The sequence below is a fragment of the Diabrotica virgifera genome, chromosome 4 (assembly GCF_917563875.1).
Source record: "Diabrotica virgifera virgifera chromosome 4, PGI_DIABVI_V3a".
NCBI classification, from domain to species: Eukaryota; Metazoa; Arthropoda; class Insecta; order Coleoptera; family Chrysomelidae; genus Diabrotica; species Diabrotica virgifera.
In genome coordinates this window covers 153,258,136-153,285,764 of record NC_065446.1, presented here as the reverse complement: position 1 = coordinate 153,285,764, position 27,629 = coordinate 153,258,136, and the positions used below count along the sequence as shown (strand labels likewise).

Sequence of the window (27,629 nt, the reverse complement as noted above, 5' to 3'; positions counted from 1 at the left end):
AAAGATTCTTGTAGAACGTTTGTATTTCCTTGATTATTTGAGTTTTTTCCGTCACCGTATTCCCCTGTTGGTTTTTCATTTTAGTTATCTTCGATTTTCCTTTAGATAAATTTGATTTCAATACTCTCATGTTTCTATTGTTTTCGATGGTTTGCAATATTTGTTTTGTTTTATAAGCCCGCAAGTCTGACATTATGCTCTTTTTAACTTTATTGTTGATAGCCTTATACTCTGGTAATTCTTTAGATGTTCTTCTTCTTTCTTCCATTAAATCCAGTGTTGTTTGTTCAAGTTTCGTTTTTCTCGGATTTTTATTTTTATCACAGATCTTTTTTGTAGTTGATGTTATGTCATTCGTTAATTTTTGTGTTATTTCATTTATATCTTTCGTGTTGAATACTGGTAAAGGTCCTAGTTTCTTTTTTAGTTTATTTTGATATTCCTCTTGATTCATTTCGAGTGCTTCTATGTTTGGTAATTTATCCTGTGTTAATAATTTTCTTCTATCGAATTTCGTATTTATTTCTATTCGCACCCTAACTAATCGATGGTCACTACCAGTGTCGACAGAATTTAGTACAGTAATATCTTTAGCAATGTTTTTGAAGTTAGAGAGTATAAAGTCAATTTCATTTTTTACTTTGCCGTCTGGGCTCTGCCACGTCCATTTTCTCTGCATCTTTTTCTTGTAGAATGTGTTTAAGCAGAATAGCTTTTCTTTGCTAAGGAAATTTGCGAGCATATCTCCCCTGTGATTTCTAATTCCCAGTCCAAAATTTCCAAGATATTCGTTGTCGTTGTTATTTTCGTTCTTTCCTATTTTAGCGCTGAAATCTCCCGTAATTATTACGTAATATATTTTCTCTAGGTTTCTGGCTCTTGAAATGTCTTCATAAAGTTGTTCTACCTCTTCATCATCTGCAGAAGAAGTTGGCGCATAACAATGAATTATTTGAATGCTGTATCTACAATTTAGTTTTATTACCAGATAGATAACTCTATTAGAAATCGCTTGGAATTTAGTTACCAAGTTTTCAATTCTTTTATGTACCAAAAAGCCTACGCCTCCTACACCTTGGTTATTTCTTGAATTGTATTGGTACAAAGTGTGCCCTGATTTTAGTAGAGTCGTTACTTCGCCTTTAAGTCTTGTCTCGCAAAAGCCTACTACGTCACATTTTATGGTCTTAAGTTCTTCTTGCAACTCTTCTAGTTTATCTTCTGTCCTCATCGTTCTGATGTTATATGTTCCGATGTGCATTTTGTGTTCACTAAGCGAATTCTTGCCTCCTCCAGATTCCACGAGGCAGGCCCTTTTCTGGGTGTGGGACTTGGCGTAACATACCATACCCACCTGGGGACCATATCCGTTCGTTTTAGTATTCGCCATTTCTATGTAGTTGGAAGGATGAGTAGCCTTAAAACACCACGCTGGCTAGACGGGTTGGTGAGTTTTTTATCAGCCGCCCACTCTGGGTCAGACGCTGTTCGTAGCCGTCCATTCTGGATCAGACGCTACGGTTTTGATTCTATATTACCCCTATAATCGAGGGTTGCCACTTCCGCCATCCAAACCGTACCGAAGCTCCGCTTCTCCGCCATGTCTGCCGTTGTGGACTTCATCCGTAACCCTGGACAAGGGACCCTAAACAGAAACCCCCGGAATCTGCGAGGGGCAGGGATTGATTCATTTTCCCTGATAGGACTATCTTCAATAATTTAAAGAGTTCCTACTCGTTACCAAACTAAGAACTTACCGGACCGTAATAAGGCCGACATGACAGTAACGTATGTTTCTGAAACATGGGTCACATCAAAAAAACACCAAGATTTGTTACTAGTTTGGGAGAGGAAAATACTGCGAAAAATCTTCGGTAAGAAAAACTTAACTGGACAATGGATAAGAAGAACAAATAAGGAACTAACTGAGCTCTATCAGATCCTAACATATTAGCAATAATTAAGGCGCAAAGACTTAGATGGTTGGTGCATGTGTAGAGGATGATTCCATCTAGAATTCCCAGAATGGTACTATCCAGTGCATTGGCGAGGAAAAGGCGAAGAGGAACACCGAGGTCACGATGGAGTAAGGGAGTTAGAGAAGATATGAGAAGACTTAACGTAAGGAACTGGGAAAGAAAAGCGACTGACAAAAGGGAGTGGAAAAGAATAGTACATCAAGCCATGGGCATACTAGGCTCGTAGTGCTTACATATTATTATTATTATTATTAAGTGGACTAGAAGACATGCCAGAATAAAAAAAATCAAAGTAAACATTTGCTCTAATTTAAACTTAAAAGATTAAATAACACAATTTTTTTAATTATATGTAAAGCTTTGTCTCATGACTGGTCATGACCTTTTTAAGTTAATAAATATGGCCCCTATGGATATTCAGCTATTCGGTAGAGCGCATGTAATAAAAATTTATACCAAAATTATTTTATAATACAAGACTTTTATGCAGCCTACCTTTTACTGATTGATTTGGGTGGAAAATCTGAAATTAGTAGATCATGTAAAGGTGCCAAATTAAGAGTTTTAGAGTATTTTTTAATACATACAAAACCTGTTTGCTAAATATTGAATAAATAATTTATATCATTATATCGCATATAATAAAATAAATGACGAAATCTTCAGAAAACTCACGAAAGCAGACAAGGTTATATTTTGTACCCAGATATTGGACGTTATTTAAAGACACTTTAGATATAGCCATATCGACGAAATATTAACTGGAACTACTGAATGTAACTAGATACGCGAACGATACAGTAATTCTGTCAGAAAATATTGAAGGTCTCCAAATTATTCTGCTAAATCCTATTCGTATCACGAACGAGAGGAAATGGACATTAAAATACACTCAAACAAAACCTTCAAATGCAAAGCTTTAATTAAATGGGGTCCAAGTCGAAGACATTCATGTTTGGAAACATGTTTGGGAACTGTCATAACGGACCCAATAGATCGACACAAAATTAAAATGCAGAATAGCAATAACCAAATCTACATTTACGAAAATTAAGTCATTTCTTTGCCATAATCATCTCAGTTTAGAACTAAGACAAGAAATTGTTAAGTGCTATGTTTGGTCTCTACTTTTGTATGGTGAAGAGTGGGCTTGGAGATGTGTGGACATTAAAAGTATCGACCACTACCAGCAGTGAAGCATTGGAACTAACGATAAAGAAGTGCGAAAGACTGTTAAACACTGTAAAAATCTGGGATGTAAAGTGAGGGGAAAGCGATATAGAATACTACAACTGACCCTTAACGGCAAAATAGAGGGCCATAGATGTGTAGGAAAAAAACAAGTTCCTTGATTAAAAAAACATGCGTGAACGGAGTCTGATTAGATATCAAATGTAAGACAATTATTTCATATTATTGCAAAAGATCGAGGAGTCTTCTCAATGGTGATTGCCAACGTCAAGATAAATGATATCGAATTTTTTTTGTATTTTGTTTTCGTATGTTAACCATGTAATATTTTTGTTCAATGATTCGGTTGCTTAGTTTTATTCTAAGGTGTATTTTCTTAATTTCGCTTTTAGGCGAGTGGCACACCCCTAATTTGAGGTTTAGAAATAGAAAAAGCGACCATCTTAGGTGAATGGCAAATTTTGGTCATTCTTTGAATTTTCGAGGTCGTTGAATCCGAATATGAAGTTTATTTTTATCTGAAGATGGTGGAACATCTTCAAAAATCAAATTTTATGCAAAAATGCGAAAATTAAATTTTGATGATTTTTCATATTTACCTCGTTGTAATATTTCCTTTTGAAAATTTGACTTTATCATCTCTCGAGTATTTATATGAAAACGAGATTTATCCAAAATGGTTAAACAAATTAAAAGAGCGGTTGTTAATTTTTAAACATTTTGTCGTCAGATATCGTTATTTTCATTTTTACTTAAAAAAGTTGAGTGACAAACTTTTTAGTTTATAATTTTAATCCACACAGCAATAAAACATAAAGCAATGAAGAAGTTTCTTGGAAAATTGCAAGTCAAAATATGCAATAAAAAAAAGTTATGCGACTTTATAGACGAGTGGCACTCTTCCAAAAAACGATTATTTCTCAAGATACAGACCACGGTGTGGCGAATGGCTAGTTTTGTTTTACTTTATATTTTTGATGGCGCTGAAAACGAAAAAAAGTTATTTTGAATTTTAGATGGAGAAACATTGTCAAAATCGCAATTTTACCCTAATAATAAATACAAACGAAATCATTTTTTTCTTAAAACTAAAAGCTGCATTATTTTTTTTCTATAAAACCTTTTATTCTTTGTACTCTGTGTTTTAACAAAGACTTGACTAAAAATCTAAATTTCAAATTTTGTTACTCAACTTTTGCAGTTAAACTTTGAAATTCAGGAATCTGCACCTTTCATTTTAAACAATTCATAACTTTTAATATAATGAGACAGAAATATTCAAACAGGTACCATTGTCTTCAGAAAGGTAAGAAATATAAATTATAACAATTTCAGAAAAAAATATTAAAACGGAACAGAGTTATTAAACGCAGAAAATGTGATTTTATTTTTTATTTTTAGGGTAAAATTGCGATATTGCCAATGTTTTCCAACGTAAAATTCAAAATAAACCTAATTTTCGATTTCAGCACCATCAAAAAGTATGACCAAACTAAGGCATTCACCACACCGTTGTCATCACACCACACAGTATCTCTAGAAATAAGCGTTTTTTTGTGGTGTGCCGCTCGTATATAAAGTCACATAACTTTTTTCATACTGCTTTTTTAACTCAAAATTTTCTAGAAAACTTATGTTTTATTCCTGGTTTGGTTAAACTTATAAGCTAAAAAGTTTATCATTTAACTTTTTAAGTAAACATAAAACTAACGAAATCTGACGACAAAATGTTTAAAAATTAACAACTCCTCTGTTAATTTGTATAAACATTTTGTACAAAGCTGGTTGTTATTTAAATACTTCATAGATGATACAATACAATTTTCAAGAGGAAATATTTACAGCAAGGTAAATTATTTGAAAAATCATCAAAATTGATTTTTCGCATTTTTTCATAAAATTTGATTTTGAACATGTTACACCAATTCTAGATAAATATAAACTTCATATTAAGATTCAGTGACCTCAAAAACATAAAGAACCACCAAAATTGGTAATTCATCTTTAATTTGATTTTCGTGGTCGGTATAACGTAATTTCCGTATAGGGGTTGCTGCCGCTAGAGCTTCACGATACGATACAAATCGATAATTTTTAAGTATTGATAAGATATATTACGATACAAATCGATACGATATCGATACACTACTCGATAAAATATCGACATAAAAAGGATTATAAGTACATCTGAGCTCTGTAGGCTCTTTATGCCCACTTTGGCATGCTTGGCAAATTTTTTTTAAATATCCTTTATTTACTGCAATCTGTTTTTACAATAAAAAAAAACAATAAACAATAGGTTTATCACATTAACATAGTGGAAATCCATCCAGTGATGAAAATCCTTTACGATACATTATCTGGTAAAAATATCTGAGATCTAAATAATAATTTACAAAGACATATTTTACGAACATATAAAAAAAACATCAATAGTTAAAATACACACACATTAAATTATATAGTCTACGTTTCAGTAATTACAGGTACAGAAAGGTCTAATGGGTCACGGCGTTTTAGTCTTCCTCTCCTCGGTCGCTTAAGTAGGTCTTGCGCGAGCGTATTTGGATGCTTCAGTAGTCTATTGTTGTAGGTTCCACTGAGTGAGACAACGGTGTCTTTAATGTTTTGGATCTGAATAATATATATATATATTTTTTTATTATTTATATGTGTATTCAAAGATTGAATATCGCTGAATGCTTCTTTGAAAGTTGACGAATACTTACTAATTCTGTTTTGTTTAAAAACTACTTTTGAAAATATAGGGAAATCCCCGGAAATCCGAAATAAATCGCAATTCAGTATTTGTTAAAAATTATTTTTGCGTCATCATCACTCACTTCCATAATATTGCCACAAATGGCAAGGCAAATGATATAAACAGTGTCATCATAACAGTCATTTACTCACTCTCAAGAATTTCAAGTTGCTGATGCCAACAGCTGATGCTTGGGTGCAGATCACTTACACTTTTATGTAATCAATAATTATGATCTAAATACCTATTCCACAAAATATAATTAAACAACTGTTGCTTTTTATTTTTTTCTCGATATCGATATTTTCAATAATAACGAGGCAAGCGTATCGACAATACAAAAGTATTGTATTGATTTCAGATAATGAGTATCGTATCGACATTAATATTGCTAATGTATGTATTGTATCGGTATCGTATTGGTTTTCGATACGATATCAATACAATATCGGTATTTTTTATCGAGTATTGTGAAACTCTAGCTGCCGCTCGCCTATTTCTTTATATTATATATAAGTTTTATTTCTTTTATATGCAGTATTTGCCAAATTTTTAGTGTTCTATATTGTTTATTTGTATTATTTTAATAATTAATTTCATTTTACATACAAGTTATTAACTTATTAGGTTGTCTTTTAATTTTTTTTGTATATATTTAAATTTACAAATTTACACGTTGTGAATTTTAATACCACGAGGACACTAAGTCCTGAAGCACATATGTATATCAAATAAAATAAAGTAGATTTATGGTGGTATGATTTCTGTTAATTATTAATAGAACACTTTAAATTTTAAACCTATTTTACGTGTTTCTTAATCATACTCATAATTATGATTTTACTCTTCACCTAAAGCAGGGGTGGGCAAAAGCCGGCCGGATCCGGCCCTTTTGCTTACTTTATCCGGCCCATTGAGAAATCTCGCAACCGATTTTTTTAAGAGCGTAATGTAATAATTTTTTTCGAATCCTGAGAAAACTAATAAGTATTTTTGAAAAATTTAAACCCAGAATAAAATATTACATTATTACCGAGGGCCGAAAGTCCCTGAAAACGTCTATAATGTTTATCACAGAGGGGGAAAAAGAGAAAATTTAGTGTGATTTTTAATTTCAAATTATGTCTTTCTCCTTTTAATGATGGTCAAAAACTCTCTGTTCCTTTTCCATTCTGTGCAACACCATTTCGTTCGTAATATGATCGGCCCATGGTATTTTCATAATTCCCCTAAAAAGCCACATCTCAAAAGCTTGCAGCTTTTTCATTAGGTCATCATTAACGATCCAATAAAGAAGAAGAGAGTGGACGTAACATTTTTATTATTATCTCGGTTTTTTATAGCGTTCTCAGTCTTCCGGTTGCCAGTTTCCAGCTTCGTCCATCGTTGTATTCGTCAGGGTGAAGGTTCCTTTCCGACATTGCCTTCTGAATGCCGCCTAGACAGGATTGTTGCGGCGTTCCTCTCTTCCTTCTTTCCCTTGGTGTCCATTTTAAAATTTGTTTTGGCAGCCTGTCGTCGTCCACTGACGTCGTACATGACCATACCAGACCAGATCAGTTGTCTCCTTTGAATTTCGTCTATGATGGTTGACTTGACATAACATTTTACCATCCGATATTAGATTTGCAGAATGAATCTTTGGTTACTCAGAAATTTCCTCATCTTCAAAAAGGCTGCTCTTGATTACTCTATTCTTGATCGAATTTCTGACGTTCATTTTTTATCTGGACCCTTGTTATGGCTTAATACAGTGCGCTGGAATAAGTGCTACCCCTCTCTATTAACTTATTTATTTTTAGCACATAAGCAAAACGCTCGGATAGCTCGATTTTTAAAACAGTCATAGTATATTCTGGCATCAATGTTTCGAACTTTACGTGATCCCTCTTCAGGTGACAGTCATAACTTTGATTTTTTTAAATAGGAAAGTACATCATGTGACACCTCATTTAAAAGGTTTTGAAATACTGATTACAAAAATGTATAATACTTAAATCCTTTTTGAAAGCGTAGGCGCAAAATTTGAGGTCGGATTATTTTTAAATGCATTCATTTTTTTGCGGATCCTGAGAAAACTAATTAAAAAATTTAAACGCAATATGAAATATTACGGTATTACCGAGGGTTTTAAGTCCCTGGGAACTTCTTTAATGATGATTTTAATAAGTTACAGGGGTGAAAAAAATAGACAATTAAGAGTGATTTTTAACTTAAAATATATAATTAAAAGAAACTTTTTGTTTATTTTAAGGGACTTTCAGTACTCGGTAATAATGTAATCTTTCATTCTGCGTTTAAATCTTTCAAAAATACTTATTAGTTTTCTCAGGAACCGCAAAATTTAAAACATTTAAAACTAATTCGACCGAAATTTTACGCTTGCACTCTTAAGAAAGATTCAAGTATTATACATTTTTAAGTAATCAGTATCTCAAAGGCTTTTAAATGAGGTGTCACACGATGTACTTTCCAATTTAAAAAAAAATCAAAGTTATGCCTGTCACCTGAAGACGGTTCACGTAAAGTTCGAAACATTGATGCCAGAAGATACTACGATTGTTTTAAAAATCGACCTCTCCGAGCGTTTTGCTTATGTGCTAAAAATATATAATTTAATAGGGAGGGGTAACACTTATTCCAGCGCACTGTATAACGGACCATATTAAAAATTTCGTAATTTTACTGGGAACAAATTGTTCGCATGTACACACCACAAAGAAAATTTATTACTATTAACAGTCAAATGTCTTTCTCCAAATGCTTTAAAATGATACTTTAGTATCTTCGTCAAAATAATTTCTTGTTCAGAAAAAAATCTCCACCAAAAACACACACACACTACATACTGGGTATAGTCTTCCGGCCCGGGAGACATTTTGTAAATTTCATTTTGGCCCGCCCTTAAAAGTATTTGCCCACCCCTGACCTAAAGTCTGCGGTGAAGTTAGGCGAAGCAAAAATGGACAAGACGGATATTAATACTTAATTCTTTTTGCATGCGATTCGTGAATGCACCAGGTAACTTTGTGACCCAGAGCCATGATATAATATTGAAAAACTGCATACATACAATAAATGCATTCTTAAACTGCATCTCAAACAGAAAATAAAAAAATTCAGAATTCGTCAATAATCGGCGGAAATGAGTTCAATTATGTTACTCGTGGGTTTTTGGGGCCGCTGAAAATGAATATGACGTCGAAAGTGATCTCCGGAGTACCTGGTGCCCAGGGTGTCTACTGTTTACCTCGTCTTGTAGAGTTTTCGGCAAATTCGTTAAAAAATTAGTCAAAAATTATTACTCGGGAGGTTTTTGGGGTCGCTAACGACGAATATGACATCAATAGTGATTTCCGGAGTACCTGGTGCCCAGGGTACCTATTGTTTACCTCGTCTTGTGGAGTTTTCGGCAAAAAATTTATTAAATCATTAGTCAAATTACTACACGGTATCCAGGGTACCTACTGTTTACCTCGTTTTCTAGAGTTTTCGGCAAATTCATTAAAAAATTATTCAAAAATCATTAATCACGAGAGAAACATTAGGTACCCTAGGCACCAGGTATTCCGGAGATCACTTCCGATGTCATGTTCGTCGTCAGAGACCCCAAAAACCCCTGACCCCAAAAACCCCTGTTAATGAATTTTCCGAAAACTAAGAAGCGAGGTAAACAGTAGGTACCCTGGGTACCAGGTACTCCGTAGATCACTTACGACGTCATATTCGTCGTTAGCGATCCAAAAATCCACAAGTAGTGATTTTTGGCTAATTTTTTAATGAATTTGCCGAAAACTCCAAAAGAAGTAGGTCCCCTGGGCACCAGGGTATTCCGGAAATCACTTTTGATATCATAGTCGTTGTTAGCAACCCCAAAAACCCCCGAGTAATTATTGTTGACTCATGTTTTAATAATTTTTTTGCTGAAAACTCTACAAGACCAGGTAAACAGTATGTACTCTGGGCAGCTGGGCACCTGGTATTTCGGAAATCACTTCCGATGTCATATTCGTCCTTAGCGACCCCCAAAACCCCCTAGTAATGATTTTTGATTAATTTTTTAATGAATCGCCGAAAACTCCACAAGACTAGGTAAACAGTAGGTACCCTGGAAACCAGGTACTCCGAAGCTCACTTTCGAGGTCATAATCGTTTTCAGCTACCCCTAAAACCCTAGAGCAACAAAATTGAACGCATTTACGCCGATAATTGACGAGTTCTGTATTGTTTTTAGTGTCTGTTTGCGATGCACTTTAAGAATGCATTTTTTGTATGCAGTTTTTCAATATTATATCATGGCTCTGGGTCACAAAGTTTCCTGGAACATTCACGAATTGAATGCAGAAATAATTATTATTAAGATCCGTCTTGTCGTTTTTTTTCGGAGGTTCAGTGCTTTATTGCTTCGACTAAGTCTAAAGTCTTCTAAAATAATTTTCATAAGAGCAGCTTCAAAACTTTTATTATTAATTTAAAATACTTTGAGGAAAGTCTTCTAGGGTTATTTTATAGATTTTGTGAAACTACAAAATACACTTTTACATTTTGGGATTTACTTATAATTACTTTATTACATACCTAATGGTTTTAATTTTTGTTGCCTTTCAATTTTGGTTATGTTTTAAGATTTTTATTAAACTTATTTTTCAGGCATGATTCACCAATTTGTACTGGATGATTCCATGTATACAGGAAAATGTACTGTTGCTCAATTTGATGTAAGTGCTATTCTCAACGTATGATTTAATTAATAGAATGTTTCCATCCTGCGATTATTTCTTGCAGCTTGAAGCAGCAATCACAGAAAGAACCATGGGAACTACGTTTGAGACAAAATTACATACGAAATTAAAAAAAAATGCTTAAAAAACATTAAATTTTACCAAACAAATGTATCACATTTTGCCAAAAAAACCAAAAGTTGTATAATAGTCACAAATTAAATTAAAAACGAAAACTACCATGTAATAAGTAGTTGATTAAGGTATAACTATTAGACATAAAACTTTTATCTATCTACTTACGGGTACAATTGTACATTAGTTATTCAATTGTTAACAGCATTTTTCCGTATTCCTGAGGCATCCCAAGTCACCCTGTCCGAGGCATCTTCTTCTTGTAAATTGCGGTAATACATCGATCTCCTGACGCTCACATTCCATGATCTTCGCGGTCTACCCCGCTTGTAATATCATTAGGACAATCTGTATAGAATAATATGTTTTAAGTTAATTTTAAATAACCTTATAAGATATGTATTAGTGAAGTGACATTGAACTCAGGTGAACCCATAAGACGTGTTGTTTTGAGTTAAGAATAAAATATAAAATAGACGACAAAACACGAGAGAAGGAATTATATTATTGTACGTAGAATTGCGACATGGTTTGGCTGATATAATGTTATTGTTTATAATACACTTCTATAAGGGTTAATTGTATACCAACCCTTCAACTTTCCTTACATGGCGATCTTTGCGAAATAGGCTTCTGTGAGCAGTAAGATGGTAACAACAAATTGGAAACGGAGACGGCGAAAATGGGCCTGGAACCAGGGATCCAATACTGCCCGTATTGTGAGACGGTCAACCCAGTGAGCGACAGTGCAAAGACAAAGTGGAAATAAAATGTAAGTAAGAAATTTAGTCTATCTTTATTGAAAATGCTTCCCTCGCTTTTTATATACATATTATTATTGAACATTGAATATTTATCTTTGCTGATTTTTGAATAATTTATGAAGTATCGATTTTTTTAAGAATATCTATGAATTTTGAAACATGAAATGATTTTTGAATTGAATATTTTTGTCGAAGTTTATTGTATATGCTATTATTGAATTTTTATTGAATTTTGAATTTTTATTGAAGTTATTTGAAAAATCTCTATCCGATTGCGATTACTAGTACGGTTATTTTTGAATATTTTATGGAACATCGAATTTTTTTTTCAAAAATTTCTATCGAATTTTGAGATATGAACTGATTTTTGAATATTTTTACCTAACTTTTGCATATGCTATTTTTGAATTTCGATTGAATTTTTTTCGAATATATATACTATTATTGAATTTTATTAGCCAGTTGTTTTTGTTATTGATCTTTTAGATACATTTTTATCGATTTTGTGTTAAATTTTGTATGATATGAAACTGAATTAATAATTTTTGTGTGATTAATGGTATATAAATGATTTTTTTAATGAATAATGATTAGTGATGACATACGTTGATATAAGAGCTTTAAGACAAACATTGCTATAAACAAGAGATATATTTTTAACAAGCCGACCTGATGAGTCGAGATAAGGAATTTGGAGAAGAACTATATAGATTAGAAGAAGAACTAACAATATTATAAGCTAAATATTATGAGGCAACTAGAGACAATAAGAAACCCACTGCTCTTGTCAAATTAGGAAGGTACTAAGTGATTTATAGAAGCTTGAAAGCTTATTAGAGACCCACTCTGTGTTTTGAAGGGTACCTATTTTATTCATGATTATTCGTGAATAAACAACGGCCTCAAAGCAAGGGATTGAGGTTGTGATATTTTTAGAAGAACTTGAACCGCATAAAATACCTATTTCGTGTTTTGAGTTAACTATACCACCTCAATGGTGCGTACAGATCAGGGCGAAAATTCGGGTTAATATTGGCGGAGAACTAAGACATCCGAGTGAAACCTCTTTTATTAAGGTAAAACGAAGGTATCGGAGCTAGTATATGAAGTGATGATTATGATGTTATATGAAATGATATATGAGATAAATGATATATGATTGTTATATGAAATATGTATATGAAGATTAATTATGTACACTGTAGAATTGTTAGTATGTGGAGAAAATTGAAGAATTATATGAGTTGTAGTACTAGACAAGAAGAAGAAGAGGAAAATATGTGGGAAAAATGAAAGAAGAGACATAAAACTTGTCAGAAATGTCAAAATAAACAAGCAGAATTAAGAATAATATCAAATAAGTAGCTAATCATTGAATTTTGTCTAAGAATTAAAGTTGTAATTTTTTTTTTTCTCTAAAGTAATGTAAATTTTAAATAACTTATTTTTAAATGTATATAATGAATTCAGGTTAAATTTTCGCGGAAAATGGAAGTGTTTGAATTAAGGATAGACAATATCTTACAATAAGTGTCAGTAGATAGTAAGCAAATGGACACAGAAAGTGAAATTTTTAGACATCCAGCAACATAGATTAAATCTTTATTATAGGTACAAGAGAGTTATTGAAAGTTTTATAGAGACATATTAGAAGTTTTTAGAGAGATTACATTTTTATTATAGGTAACATTATTTTAAAGTTAGTAAGGAGTATATAAATAAATCAAAAGAAGACTCAAATAGGAATTATTAATAAAGTAAAGGTTACATTTGTATTAACTGATTCGAGTAATATTAGCTTAGCTTAGGACTTATTAGTTAGATACGAGGTTTTTATAATTATTTAGGTAGATTAGATTATTCCCCTACTTATATGAGATGCTTATAGGCACTAAAAGACTATGTTAAAAATCCGGATAGGTTTAGTCACTGTTTTTATGTGGACACTGTTTTTTTGTGAATGGAAAAAGGCCTAAAAGGCAAGACGGACCAATTTTTTAGTATTAGCAAAAACCGGTTTAGAATAGGGAAAAGAATATACATGTTTAGGGTATTAGGATAGTTAGGAAATTTAATTTTGGAAATAGTATTAGGTAACCATAAACATTTTGTAAAAGGGAAAGAGGAATATATTATCTCATTTTAAAACAGGGAGATGTAATATCATTAGGACAATCTGTATAGAATAATATGTTTTAAGTTAATTTTAAATAACCTTATAAGATATGTATTAATGAAGTGACATTGAACTCAGGTGAACCCATAAGACGTGTTATTTTGAGTTAAGAATAAAATATAAAATAGACGACAAAACACGAGAGAAGGAATTATATCATTGTACGTAGAATTGCGACATGGTTTGGCTGATATAATGTTATTGTTTATAATACACTTCGAAGACTTATAAATAAAGTATGTTGTAGCAGATGAAATAGTAATTATTTAAATAAGGACTATAAGGGTTAATTGTATACCAACCCTTCAACTTTCCTTACACGCTTTCTTCTTCCTGGTGGTCTCCACTGAAATATTTGTTTAGGTCAACGTTCTTCAGGCATATGTAATAGGTGTCCAAGCCATTTCAACGAGCTTCTTTCTATTGTATCTACTATAGTTTCCTCAGCGTTCATTCTTGTTCCTACTTCTTCGTTAGTTTTTCTTTCCCATTTTGAAATTCTTGCACTTCTTCTTATATAGTTTATTTTAACGGCTAGTAGCTTCCTTTTCAGATCTGCGTTGAGAGTCCATACTTCCGAGCCAGAACACAATACCGACTCCACTCTCTGTCTGTTTCCCTGCCCACCCTTTCCTTGTTTTTATTAGAAATATTGTTATTCCGCCAAAATGAATTCAAGCTTCCCACAATTTGCCTGCCTTTCTGTATACTCTGCTTTATCTCTGCTCCCCCCAATGCTGTCTTGTCAGACAATGATCCCAGGTATTTAAATGTTTTCACCTGATTAATGTCATAAAACAGCTGATGTTTCCACTTGATTAAGACATAAAACTTGTACCCAGCAAACATAATATAAATGTCAGCAGCTGTAGCATGATTTTAACATTAACGCTTACAAAATAAAATAAAATTAAAACAATGGTAATAGTTAGTAAAATCGCAAATTTAGTAAATGTTACTTATACCTGCTACTTGATAATGAGTATGTTTCTTGTGGCGTTTAAACTGTAATATCTGCCAAAAATTATAGACTTGGAATGGCTCTCTTGGATACTTGTTACGGTTCACTTTTCAATGTTCTCCTTTTTGTTCTGCCTCTTTATAAACTATTCTGCTTGCTCCTTGATACTTCTATGGAAGTTTGTTACTCCATCTTTCTTACTTACATACTTTTTCTACCGGTTGGTGATTTATCTCTTACTTTTTTGATCACACGTGTCTCCTCCGTTCTGCTTTTATGGTAACTCCATTCTTCTTTTTTTATATATTATTCAGTATCCATTCGATTATACACTGTACGTTACATTGTCTTCTAATGTCTTCACTCCTCTTTCGATATCTCAGCGTATTTCCTATAATTCTTCTCAGTGGTCTCATCTCTGCCGTTTCTAGTAGTATTTGCGATGTGGCTGTGTCAGGTCTTGTTTCTGATGCATATGTCACTATTGCTTATATACTTACTGGCTTTGTAAATTTTTCACTTCATCTGAGTGTTTATATCTCGCTTTCACCACATGGCGTTAACAAAGCATCCTGCCAGTCTATTTGCTTTTTGTACTTGATTTCTCACTTTTTCGTCCAGGTCTGCATAGCGTGAGAATGTATTTATAAGGTTTTTTATTTTCATTACTTATTCAATACCGATACCATCAATTTCTATTTTACATTTGATTGGTTCTTTAGCTTTTCACTGTTAGTAGGTAGATTTCTTGAATGCTTAATAATAATTTCAATATTAATATTAAAATATTTCGGGTATGTGTACTTTAGAGCGCTCAATCTTTTGCTCAGTCTTCTCCTTTTGAATATTCAGTCAACCACTCTGACCATGACCCGAATTGTTTAAAAGTAAAAGATCGGTTCCTTGATCTTTCAATGCCGTTAACAATGGCGACTACTGGAAGGTATCTCCATCTTGGTATTTCTCGTTTTACCGGTAGGTCCTTAAGTTCACATGGTTAAAACATTAAATTTGTTACCATCATTTTTAGTGGACTTGTAACCTTAAGAGAGACAAATCAGGGATTTCTTGTAGAATATTTTCTAAGGTTCATGGAATCTAAACCCACATAAAAGTCACCAACCATCTACGGTAAGTCATTCGGTAATTATTTATCGTAAAATTGTAACATCTCCCGGTAATAAAGACAGAGTGAATAAATTATTACCTACTTCTTTTTAGACCTTTCGTTACTATAATCTACGCTTTTTCGATACCATCTACGACTTTTTTGATATCAACTACGATATTTGGACACCACATACGATTTTACAATATTATCTACGACTGTTCGATACCATCTTTAGCTACAATGGATGATTTGGTTATTTTAAAAGGAGATTATAATGGTTCAATCATATGAATAAAAACAGAAACACAAGTAGGTACGATCTTTCCTGTTTTCTTGGTTTTTATTGAGTTACGAGATCTAGAGTGTGTTGTGGATTAAATGGTGCACATTTGTACATACATACATTATATTAATCTGACTTACCTGGCATGTCACTTATTTATGGAACATTATTTATTTTTATTAATTTGGGAATTTATTAAATTATCAGCAGCTAAGTGTTATCACAAAAATATATTTGCGAAACATTCAAATCTTAAATTACTTGTGATACTTAACCTCTGTTCATAAATAAACACTATTAATCTTCTTAATAGTTGGGTCAGTGGGTAGCCGCCATGGTACAATAAATTCCGCACGTAATGTTCCAAAATCGGTCGCTTTCGCGCATGACGTAGTAAAGATCCTTCTTCACGCAATATTTGAATGTAGTTTTATATTAAAAACTTAATTTTAAATTTTTAATATAATTTGGCTAATTTAATTATAGTAATTATAGAGAAACGATAAAGATATGTTTATTATACATACAGGTTCATTAAGTGGTACTCCAGAGTTCGATATTTCAGTTGGTTAAAGATACAAAAAAGTAATATCCACATAAAAATGGGTTGAGTATAGCTACAAATTTTAAAATGACTTTCAAATATACAGGGTACCCCACTTCTTAATTTGTTAATGATCACTTTGTAATTAAGGTACTCAAAATTTGCAGCTATATACTAAACTAAACACAAAATCGAGATAAATAATAATTATAAAGTAAACTTTATTCAGATCGGATGAGCTAGCTGGCCATCGAATATGAGCACAGCGAGGCCACGCAATATAACACAATGTTTTATATGACATCTTTTATAATTTTCACACGTAAAATTATCTTGGTTTTGTTTAAATATACGTTAGTAGGAAAATTAAAAACTAGATAGATAGATTTATTCATTTAAATTTCTACATTATTATATTCATTAAACATATAATACAACTATATAAAAATAAATAAAAATGAATAGATAGTAAAATTTCCATTCATTATTCAACTAACTATCCTCTAACAATCATAGAGAATTACAACTCAATTCTTGGCATTTACAACTAGTTATCTTTATTGTCACTATTGCAACAAGCAACTAATGCACAGCGCATTTTGCAATAGATACAAACACCAAACACAAAAACAAATAAATACACGACAGTAAATAAAACTAAACACTAACGAGTAAATGTTCTTAAAATAGTCTATACAAACTATAACAAATGCAGGATGTCCCGGAAAATAGTGCGTTCCTTAAAGGTATAGGTAAAAGGCACCATGTAGAACAAAAAACTCTTATAACATTTTTTTCTAAATGCAACCGTTTGACCAAAAAATTAAAATACATTTTGGTATGCAAATTTAAATCTGACAACTATGTGGGGTACGCAAATTTAAGCATAGAGAGTCCCATGTAAATAAATAGAAGATAGATAGTAAACAGATAGTTTTAAAGAATCCTGTTTAGTGTCAATGCCGAAAATGTTTTCGAACCGTGAGTGTATTACCTATTATGTTATTACGTTGATTATTTATGGCAGATAACTAAATGGAGAGGCATACTATAATTAATTTCTTTCAAAATGTTTTGATGTTTGTGAAAGGTTACTTGAAACATCTATTCGGTATAATAATGATTTTCAAGTAAGTACAACTTAGTTATTTCAGTTCACAAGTAAACAAATTACTGAGACATTATCTGGTGTATTTAAGTTCCACTGTAAACTATTAAAACTATGTAATCCAGTTAAAGCCCTCAGCCAGCAATACTCAGCATTCAACCCATTTAAACCTTACTAAATACATAATACTAGTTCAGTTAAAAGATGTGTTTTTATGTTAAAAGATTTGTAATTCGTTTAAAATTATGCAATAGGTATTTCAATACATTTCAAAAGAAAATAATTTTAATAAACAAATAGTAAATACATAATTAATTATTACCTACTATTAAGTTGGATTATTTTAAATAATGTAAATCACAATCACAAACGAGTTCTTATTATCTGTTATTAGTCCGTAGTGCGTACGATGTTGCCAGTTTATTAAAATTTCCAAACATTAAAATACAGGTATATAGGTATATGGAAAACAATGTTAACTTTTTTTTGGAAACGGTTAACTTTAGAAAAGAATGGTATTGGACTTTTTGGTTCCAAATTGTGTATTCTCTCCATACCTTAAAGGAACGCACTATTTTCCGGGACACCCTGTATTTATGTAATATCCAAAAAAACGGAAAAAATCGATAAAAACGAATTAATTATAAGAGTTTTGCAAAATAATCCACTATACTAATAGTAACTACCATTACAAATAATGGTTCACAGGGATCTTTGCTACGTCACACGCTTGACTTCAGCTGTCAAATATCGTGCGCAAAATAATTGTACCATAAAACTTTATTGTACCATTGGTAGTCCCAATGTTCTTAAGGCTAACCATATATTGTCTCTCCATCGCATTCGTGGGCATGCTAAGGGCCTTCTTCCTGTGGGGGCTTCCTCCCAGATCAGGAGGCGGTTATTAGAGAGTCTATAGACATGGCCAGCCCTCTTAGACGCTGAGATTTAATTTCTTGGACTACGTCGCTCGTTCTATACAACTGCGTGACCCCAGCATTTGTTTTCGTTCCAAAAATTATTCTGAGGCTTTTTCTCTCAAAACATCTTAATATGTGGCTTATTCCCAATTAAAACAGTAAATTTAACAGTCATATTTTAACATATTATGTCATCACTAATTTTAATAATTTAAAGTCAGCAGTAATTTATTTATTTCAAGGAAGCATCAAAGGTTAGAGAAGAATGCTTGAAATCTATAACTGGTGCTGCGGATCTAGTTAACACTAAAGAAATTCCAGTAGCATCACCAATCAGTTTTGCCAGGAAACAATGTCTGCTTAAAACTCAAATAAATGGTTGTGTAGAGAAGGCCAATGAAGTAGTTAAGGATTGTTTTGATGCCACTCAAAATCATGCGATTGATGTCTGGAAGAAAATAGATACCGAAATATACGACTACTTGTGTGGTAACAAGGGACGTGTGTCCTTTAGTAAGTATACTCAGTAATACTAGCCAGTACCATAATAGTTATTTATATATCAACGGCATTAAATAGATGTTTATACCCTAAGGGCGACAAGCTTAAAAATTCGAGGGCCTCTGGCCCGAGAGTTTATAGGTCGCCCGAAGATATAAACATGTAATAATGCACGTGGTGCATACAAAACTCTGTCACACCGGTTCATTGCATCAATTAAAGTTTTAGTTTTATTTTATATTAAATAGAAATAATATTGTTCCGCAGCGCAGGTATTTATAGTAAGGGATCCGAATATAGGTCGATTTGTACCCATCTGTTTTCACGATGAAACAGTTTTTTATTAAAATTCATACATGGACAAAGACAAATATTTTCAGCATGGGTTTCCTATCAAAATCGTGTCATAGCTATCCTTAGGCCCGGCGCAAATTTAACCTAAGCGAGACACAACCTGCTCCGGCGGGACGGGTGACCCGTGCACTTATTTTTCTAGCGTGCCGCATATTGAACACAACCCAACCCAACCGTTGGCTATCGACGTGGCGAATAGAGATGGGCAAAATCAGTGCGGACATGTAACGGTTACTTTTGATACCGGTTCTCAGTCGTACTGGGTACAAATAATGATTACAAAATACTGATGTACCTTATCCTTGTACTGAATTGAGTAGGCAACTTAGAATCGGTATTTCCGTACTTGTAACTAGTAACGTTTTAAAAATATCTTACACGTCCCTAGGAGTCGTAGCGGTTTGACATTCGAAAATATCGAGTTTGATCATCAGCGGTTGCACAAAAAGATATCTTACACTGAGTATTTTGTTTCTGCACATAATACCTATATATTTAAAATAATCTCTCCCCTACTGCTCGGTCATAACTCATATTCCTCAATTTACTGCTCGGATCACAATCATTTACAATTACTGCAGGATCGCAATCATTTACAATTACTTCAGGTCATAATTCATAATCCCTCCGCTACTGATCGGTCATAAAAAATAACACTAGCTGTATATTTCGTTTTTAATTTTTAAGAATAAACAAAAATGTAATATGTAATTAGCAAAAATGTAATATGCCGACAAGTTGAATTTGAGGGTAATACGATATTTTTATTGATCACGGTTTTAAGTAACATGAATATTTTCTAATAATGTGTTTTTGTGAAGGCAAAACTTTGATTATTAATTTCGTATCGCCGCTTACTTAGTTTACCAAAAGTTATCAGCATTTAATGACCAAGACAACGCAGTTTTCACTCGGGGTATTGACTATGCTAATAGTTTTATTTATCATAATAAATTGTACTTAGGACCCATCCGTATTCATTTCCTATACTTCCATCTCGCAAACAAAAACAAGTAAAAATAAACATCTGGCGGTGAGTCACGCGTCCCACGGCCCAAGAAAACTGTACGCCGATGACAAACGTTCCCAAACGAGACCTGTGAACGAATGCACTGATAGTAGGATGCGCAAAACTATCTACGCAGTTAGCCGGCGCAGGTTGTGTCTCGCTTAGGTTCCATTTTTCGCCGGGCCTTAAGGGGGGCCGTAGGGGTTGAAATCAATATTTTAAGCACATTTTTTAAAATATAGTAGAATTATTTTATTTTTAAATTAAATAGGTATATTCAGTAGGTACAATTCATAGATTATTCAAGAAAAAATTCAAGGAAAAATATTGAAAAACGTGGACAATGGATAATGGATAAAACAACATTATGGACAATGAATCGACATTCAACACAAGTGGCATTGCTTTAACAGGATCTTTTTAAAGTTGTAATTTTTATATTAATCCGTCTAATAATAAATATAATGTTTACCTTAATAAATAAAGGGATTAATAGTTAAGTATTAAGGTACCAAGGGTATTATAAGGATAATAAGGCTTGAGGTCAATGGTGTATATATCGAGGCCCTTTGGCCCGAGGGATATACGTTGACCGAAAGCGTTATTATCTATGTATAATACCCGTGGCGCCTTCAACGTTTAATGTCCGACTAAATTATTCTTTATATGCAAAAAATTTGAATAAATTTTGAATTAATTGGCTTTCAAATAAGTACATTGACCAGCAATAGTCGTAACGTAATTGTGGTAACCATAGTTTTGCCTAGGTTGTTATTTGTCAACTTGACAGTATTTAACTAGTTATTTAAATTTAATACCCTAGGGCCTTATTTTTCAAAATAACGCCCTAGGACATTATATAATACTTAACTGACTTCGAAATCATGTCATTATTTGTCAAATAATATAGGTACCAGTCCGATATTAATGAAATGTTTGATTTTTGTTGTTTGCTATTGCAATAATTTCGTTTAGCCCGCGCGGGGATAAAGTATATCATTATGTGGTTCGTAACTAAGTAATAAATACACAATATTAAACCGGTATGAAATAATACACACACCGGCAAAATTAAAGGAACACCTAAAAGAGCCCTAAAACTCTGTTGATTTTTGATCAGATAAGAATTTCTGGCATCATTCTTTTGCGAAGTAATACGGTCTTTTATACGTCTTGATGAGTGGTCAGTATATTGCAAATTACAATTTGTGCATATCATATTATTTTTTATTAATTTATTTTTTATTTAATATGCTCTACAGGCCTTGTAGGCCTAGGGCTTACATATCATATTATAGACTGTATTTGACATATCTATATTATATTATATTGGAAATTTTATCTTTGAAAATCCCTCTATTGGGACCTGACAAAATAAAACCTCTATTGCGATCAAGTTTCTGATTACGCCTATTCGAGTTTACTATTACTTGCAAACCAAACAAACGATTAATTAAAGGAGATAAAGGGAAGTCTAGAATTTGCACTTAACTACCTTTGTATTGAGGGGACACGTAATATGCATATTGACACGTAATGAGGGGACCGCGATATGAAATGCTAAGACTGATAATACAGAGAAAGATAAGAGGCGGAAGGAGTATAGGAAGAAGGAGAGTGTCATGGTTAAAGAATTTAAGGGACTGGTTTAGATGCAGTTCTATAGAACTCTTTAGAGCAGCGGTGGATAGAGTAAAGATAGTGATGATGATATCCAACCTCCGATTAGGAGACGGCACTTGAAGAAGAAGACCTTTGTATTCATCATGGCCAAATTCCAACGAAAACTTGATTCCGATACTCAGTTAGGAACAGGCCCGCCGTAAGCGGGCGTGCAAGGGGTGCACCGCACAAGGGCGGCATGTCCTGGGGGCGGCAAATCAAAACCCAAACAAACAGAACAAGTAAGGACGGAGATCAATTACTATTTTTCTTTTATACGAAATATAGCGTCAGCGTAATCACCAACTGGAAATGTAGTAGTTTATTTTTTATAAAAGTCTGTCAATGTGTCGATGTAACTGATTTCATTATAGCTGAATACGTACGTTTGAAAATGTAACTATTTTCAGAACCTGGGATAGCAAAATAACACTTAGCTTATCCATTCGAATTTTTTAGGTCAAAAATTTCAAGAATATTATATTTGCCTCTGTTTCATTTACTATTAAACACTTTTTTATCGCCTTATTAACTGATGCTGAGCTTCTGCTTTTGTCCCTAAACCCTTTTTCTGTAAGTCATCAAGTTGATGTATGATGATGATACGAATATGAGTGTGGATTATAAATTTCTAAAAAAGTCAAAATATTTTGTGATTGTGAATGTATTGTGAGTGTTTTAAAAATAAGACAATAATTGAATATTAATGTTCGTGGTGGATTTACATATGAGCTGAATAAGCTATAGCCCAAGGCGGTAGATTTCAGAGGGTGGAAAATTTTGGTAAAGTAAAAAATACTTAAAATCTTACTGTGGTAAGTGTGTCGTGAAATCATTAATGTAGTTTTAAATTTTTTTATTACAAAATCTAATTCCTTACATTCCTTAATTATTATATTAACCGAAATAAAATACATTTTGAAAACAGGTAGCAAATTATTTGCGTTAAACCTAATAGCCCAGTACCTAATCGACTTCCAAGTTGGACTGGTACCGTAGGCATTGGTTGCTTTTAGTTGGGAAGTGAAAGTCACCTCTTCTCGGGGATGAAACCACAAACATTTAAAATAAGCCCGGAAGTGGATAAATTGGCTAATTCTAAGCAAATTTGTTTTATAGGTAGAGTTTTTAAATATGTCAATACCTTTCGAGTTATTTGCGAGGGAAAATGTTTATTTTTCACCAAAAAAATAAAACATAACTCAAAAAGTAAGTATTTTTTATAATTTTTATATATTTTATGTAGTAGCATATAAAAAAAAAGGAAAAAAATGGTATATTCGTAAAGTCTGTAGAACCAGTTAAAGCGTAAAAGCAAATTTGTAGCTCATGAAAAAGACGTTCTTATTCGTCAAATTCTAAATCGAATATTTTTACGTGAAATAACCAAAAAATTAAGCACTTTTCGGGGAAAATCAATTAAAACTTTTTTAAAGTGTTTAAGAAAAGGTTTGTTTTTGTCCAATTATGCTCAAAATAAAGTTTTTCCCTTTTTTTTTCGGTAAAAAGAAACTGTGAAAATCCTCCTTACTTTAACACCCTAAATGAAATTAATCGTTACCGCTTTAACATTTACTTTACAAGTATAATGGTTCATATTATGATCTGTAAGTTTGACCAGTTCGAAGTGCATATTTAAAAAAAATTATTTTATATTAAAATAAAAGTTTTTAAACTTTTGGAAAAATGTCGTTTTTTAACGTAAAAAGTATTAGCGGTACAAAAAATCTCAGAGTAAAAAAATGTAGTTTTGGCTTTTATAAATATTTTAGTTTTATTTTGTTTTTCCGTAAGACAAAAATTGGTTAAGATATGGCTGTTTCGTTAAAGTCCTTTTAACTAAAACCCTTTCAAAAATAAGCACTTTAAACCGGTGAAACTTACAGATCATATCGCACCTTGGGAAGAAGAGTGTGCCAACTCAAAAAATGGCAATTTTGAGTTAAGTTGACTAAACGATAGTTTTTAATGTACTCTTTTGGGTAGAAGAGTGTTCCAACTCTAAAACCTCTCATAGTTCATTCAGTTTTTAAAAGTTCAGTATTCCTTTGGCTAAATCTTTCATATATTGGCAAGAATACTGTGCCAAGTAGAATGGAACAGTCTTCTTGTAAAATATGCAGTCAGAATTATTATTATAATTTGCTGGAAGAGTGTTCCTTTTGAATTGGTACACTCTTCTCCCAATAATAACACAGCTGATCGTGGGTTGGCACCATTAAAAGTTAGGTTATGTTATGCATACTTAACATTATGACTGACAATTACTAATTTTGACAGGAGATTTTGGTTAAAACATTAGTACTTTTCGGTTTTCGTTCATATCAGAATGGAAAATAGATTATCTGTAGAAAAATCCAATCAAAAAATGTCAAGAGCCCAAAGAATAATTGAGTCGGCTTTAAAACAAATATCTCAAGGTAAGTTGTAATTTTGCATATTATATAACCTAATTTTTGTTGTTTCTATAAGCATCTAAATTAGTTTCTGAAAAGAATTTTATGTAGATACATACTTACCTACTATTTCGAAGTGAAATAGTAAGCTAATATTTGTTTATGTATTCATTTCAATTTAGTTGAGGGTTTCATTTAACTTTACAAAGTAAGCCTACCTACCAGTTTAAGTAATTATTATGATTATAATTCATCACTTTTTCTTTCCAGATGATGTATCACAATCTTATAATGAGACAGCTGTTAATAACAAAATAGAAATTTATGATGATGCTACACAAACAAGTGGGTCTACTGAATTGGCTGCACCTGATTTAACTGCTGAATCTCAAAATGATATGTCTTCTAATTCAGCCATGCAGGAGGAAATAATTACATCATGTGATGATGACTATGTTGATAATACTTCCGAGGATGAAAATTGGGAACCATTGTCAAAAAAAAGCAAGCAACGGTATTATAATAGAGTATATTCAAGTGATTCAGAGGACACAGATACTTCATCAGACAGGTTTAGTAGTAATATTAATAAAAATTGTAATGCTAGTACTCATAATGTAGTTATAAGTAGTTCTGATAGTGACATAGCAGAGACGCCTAAGAAGCGTGTACGGAAAAGGTTTCGTAACGAATTAAATTGGAAAAAAACTGCAGCAAAAATCAAACGCAATTCAGGAAGTTCGTATATTAATTCAAGTGGTAAAACGATTGAAGCAAAATCATTAAAGCCTCCATGCAGTATAAACTGTCGTCTAAAATGCACTGAGAAGATTAATAATCAAGAACGTCAAATAATTTTCAACAACTTCTATGCTTTACAAGACCTAACACGTCAGAGAGACTGGATTGTAAGGAATATAAAGAAGGTCCAACCAAAATATCGGTATACTAAAGAAGGAAGCAAACGATCTTATAATAACAATTATTTTTTTGAATGTAATGGTAGTAAAATACAGGTATGTAGGCACTTTTTCTTGAACACATTAGACATTAGTAAAAGAACTGTTAGTACTGCTTTAGAAAAATGCAACAATGAGGGATTTATTGAAGGTGAGCGACGTGGTAAGCATGGGAAACACATAAAACTTGATGACAATTTATTACAAGGCATGTTCAATTTTATCAATGCAATTCCTAGGATAGAATCCCATTATTTGAGGAATCAAACTACAAGGGAATACATAGATGGTTGCAAAACCCTTTCTGATTTACATAGAGATTATAAACTTGAATGCCAACAAAATAAAAAATTGTTTGGTAATTATACAGCTTTCAGAAAAACATTTTTAGAAAAATTTAACATAAGTTTTTTTATTCCGAAAAAAGACAATTGCAGTACATGTGAACAATATAAAAATTGTCCAGAAAATGAAGAATTTAAATTAATTTATGATGCACATTTAGAAGTAAAGGAACAAGCTAGGGAAGAGAAAAGAATAGATTCATTAAGGGCAAAAAATAAAGAGTGTGTCACAGCTGCTTTTGACCTACAAGCTGTGCTACCAACTCCATGTGGAGATGCATCCTTATTCTATTATAAAAGACGACTTTCCACCTTAAATTTTACGGTATATGATATAGGAAATGCCACTGGATTTTGCTATGTATGGAACGAAGCTCAGGCAAGACGAGGCAGTAACGAAATTGGTTCTTGTCTTCTATATTTTCTACAGAACAATTGCCAAAATAGAGATGTCATATTCTATTCTGACAATTGTCCTGGGCAAAATAAAAAACAGACAATCCCGTTAGCCTTTCTCTATGCAGTAGAAAAATTTAATGTTAATTCTATTACTCACAAGTTTTTGCCGACTGGACATACCCAAAACGAAGGTGACATGGTCCACTCATTGATCGAAAAACAAAAAAAATTAGCGTTACGTTCTGGCACTATTTCTGTTCCAGCGCAATGGATCACTGTTATTCAGACAGCTAAAAAAAATGGTAATCCACTAAAGGTTCAAGAGCTGAGTACAGAGGATGTTAAGGACATAAAGCAAATGATGGGAAATAAATCAAATTTCTCAAAAAATACCTTAGGCGAGACTGTGAAATGGAAAGAAATTAGTGTCGTTCGAGTTGAAAGAGGAAGCCCATTCCATATTTTTTATAAGTACAATTTCAAAGATGAATTTAAGGTTTTAGATATAAGAGAAAAAAAGAGAGGACGACAAGCACAATTAAAATTGAAACCAGCGTACAATGACCCTCCTGGCATTTCGTCTGCTAAAAAACAAGATTTGTTGTCCCTTTGTACATCTAATATAATAAATAAACAGTATCACAATTTTTATGAGTCTTTGCCGATTTCAAATTCAGTTGATACAAACAATTGTTAGCTGAAGTCAATGAAAATTGACTAAGATAATTAAGGTAATTAAAGATTTAATATAAGTAATAATTATTTCAGTATGTATTTAAGTGTAACCAACCTTTTTATAATTTGTAATCAGCTCTATGTAACTTAATAAATGTACGTTAGTTCTGCTACTGTGTTTCATTTTACAGTAAAACCTGTGGTAACGGCCACCTGTCAAACCGGACACCTGAACTAGCCGGCCAGTTTCAAAGTTCCCCAAACCAAAATTTGTGGACTACAAAACCTGGTATTAGCCGCCACCTTTTTATATCGGCCAATAGTTCTGTCATTTTTAGTGACCGTTATTGACAGGTTTTACTGTAGTAAAATCTTGATCTCTACGTTTGAAAAATAATAATAATAAACAACTATCATAATGGGAGTAATTTTGAGTATCTGTACCAAAACCAAAAAATAGAACTCTTTTTGGGAAGAAAACAGTACCAAGTCAAAATAATGTGTATAATTATTTATAAGATGTATTTTAATAAAATACTAAAACTTACTTTCATTTATGATGTTGTTTTTTATTTATATCCGCTAAAAGAAATATCTTTTTTCTACTATTAGATTTAACATTTTGCTTCAAACATTAAAATGCCTCTCCTGTAAAATGATATATTTTGAATTGGAG

The 27,629-nt window shown here is 32.5% G+C and overlaps 2 protein-coding genes across 2 annotated transcripts in view; both read left to right on the top strand.

Moving 5' to 3' along the window:
- The window catches only part of LOC114333989 (uncharacterized), a 46,196-nt gene that overhangs the window by 6,410 nt on the left and 12,157 nt on the right, over nucleotides 1–27,629 (top strand). Inside the window, exons 2-3 of the mRNA XM_028283988.2 lie at nucleotides 10,582–10,649; nucleotides 18,897–19,167. Coding sequence (XP_028139789.2) covers nucleotides 10,582–10,649; nucleotides 18,897–19,167 — 339 coding nt within the window. The remainder of the gene's footprint in view (nucleotides 1–10,581; nucleotides 10,650–18,896; nucleotides 19,168–27,629) is intronic.
- On the top strand, nucleotides 24,069–27,124 carry LOC114349212 (uncharacterized). Its single transcript, XM_028299587.2, has 2 exons — nucleotides 24,069–24,600; nucleotides 24,847–27,124. Exons 1-2 carry the CDS (start codon nucleotides 24,510–24,512, stop codon nucleotides 26,973–26,975), a joined length of 2,220 nt encoding a protein of 739 aa, XP_028155388.2. The 5' UTR covers nucleotides 24,069–24,509; the 3' UTR covers nucleotides 26,976–27,124.

What these genes read in the sequence shown, in the direction of transcription:
- LOC114349212 (XM_028299587.2), top strand. Translation starts at nt 24,510, where the DNA reads ATGGAAAATAGATTATCTGTAGAAAAATCCAATCAAAAAATGTCAAGA. An exon ending in TTTAAAACAAATATCTCAAG is followed by an intron (nt 24,601 to 24,846) that starts GTAAGTTGTAAT and finishes TTTTCTTTCCAG; the next exon opens with ATGATGTATCACAATCTTAT.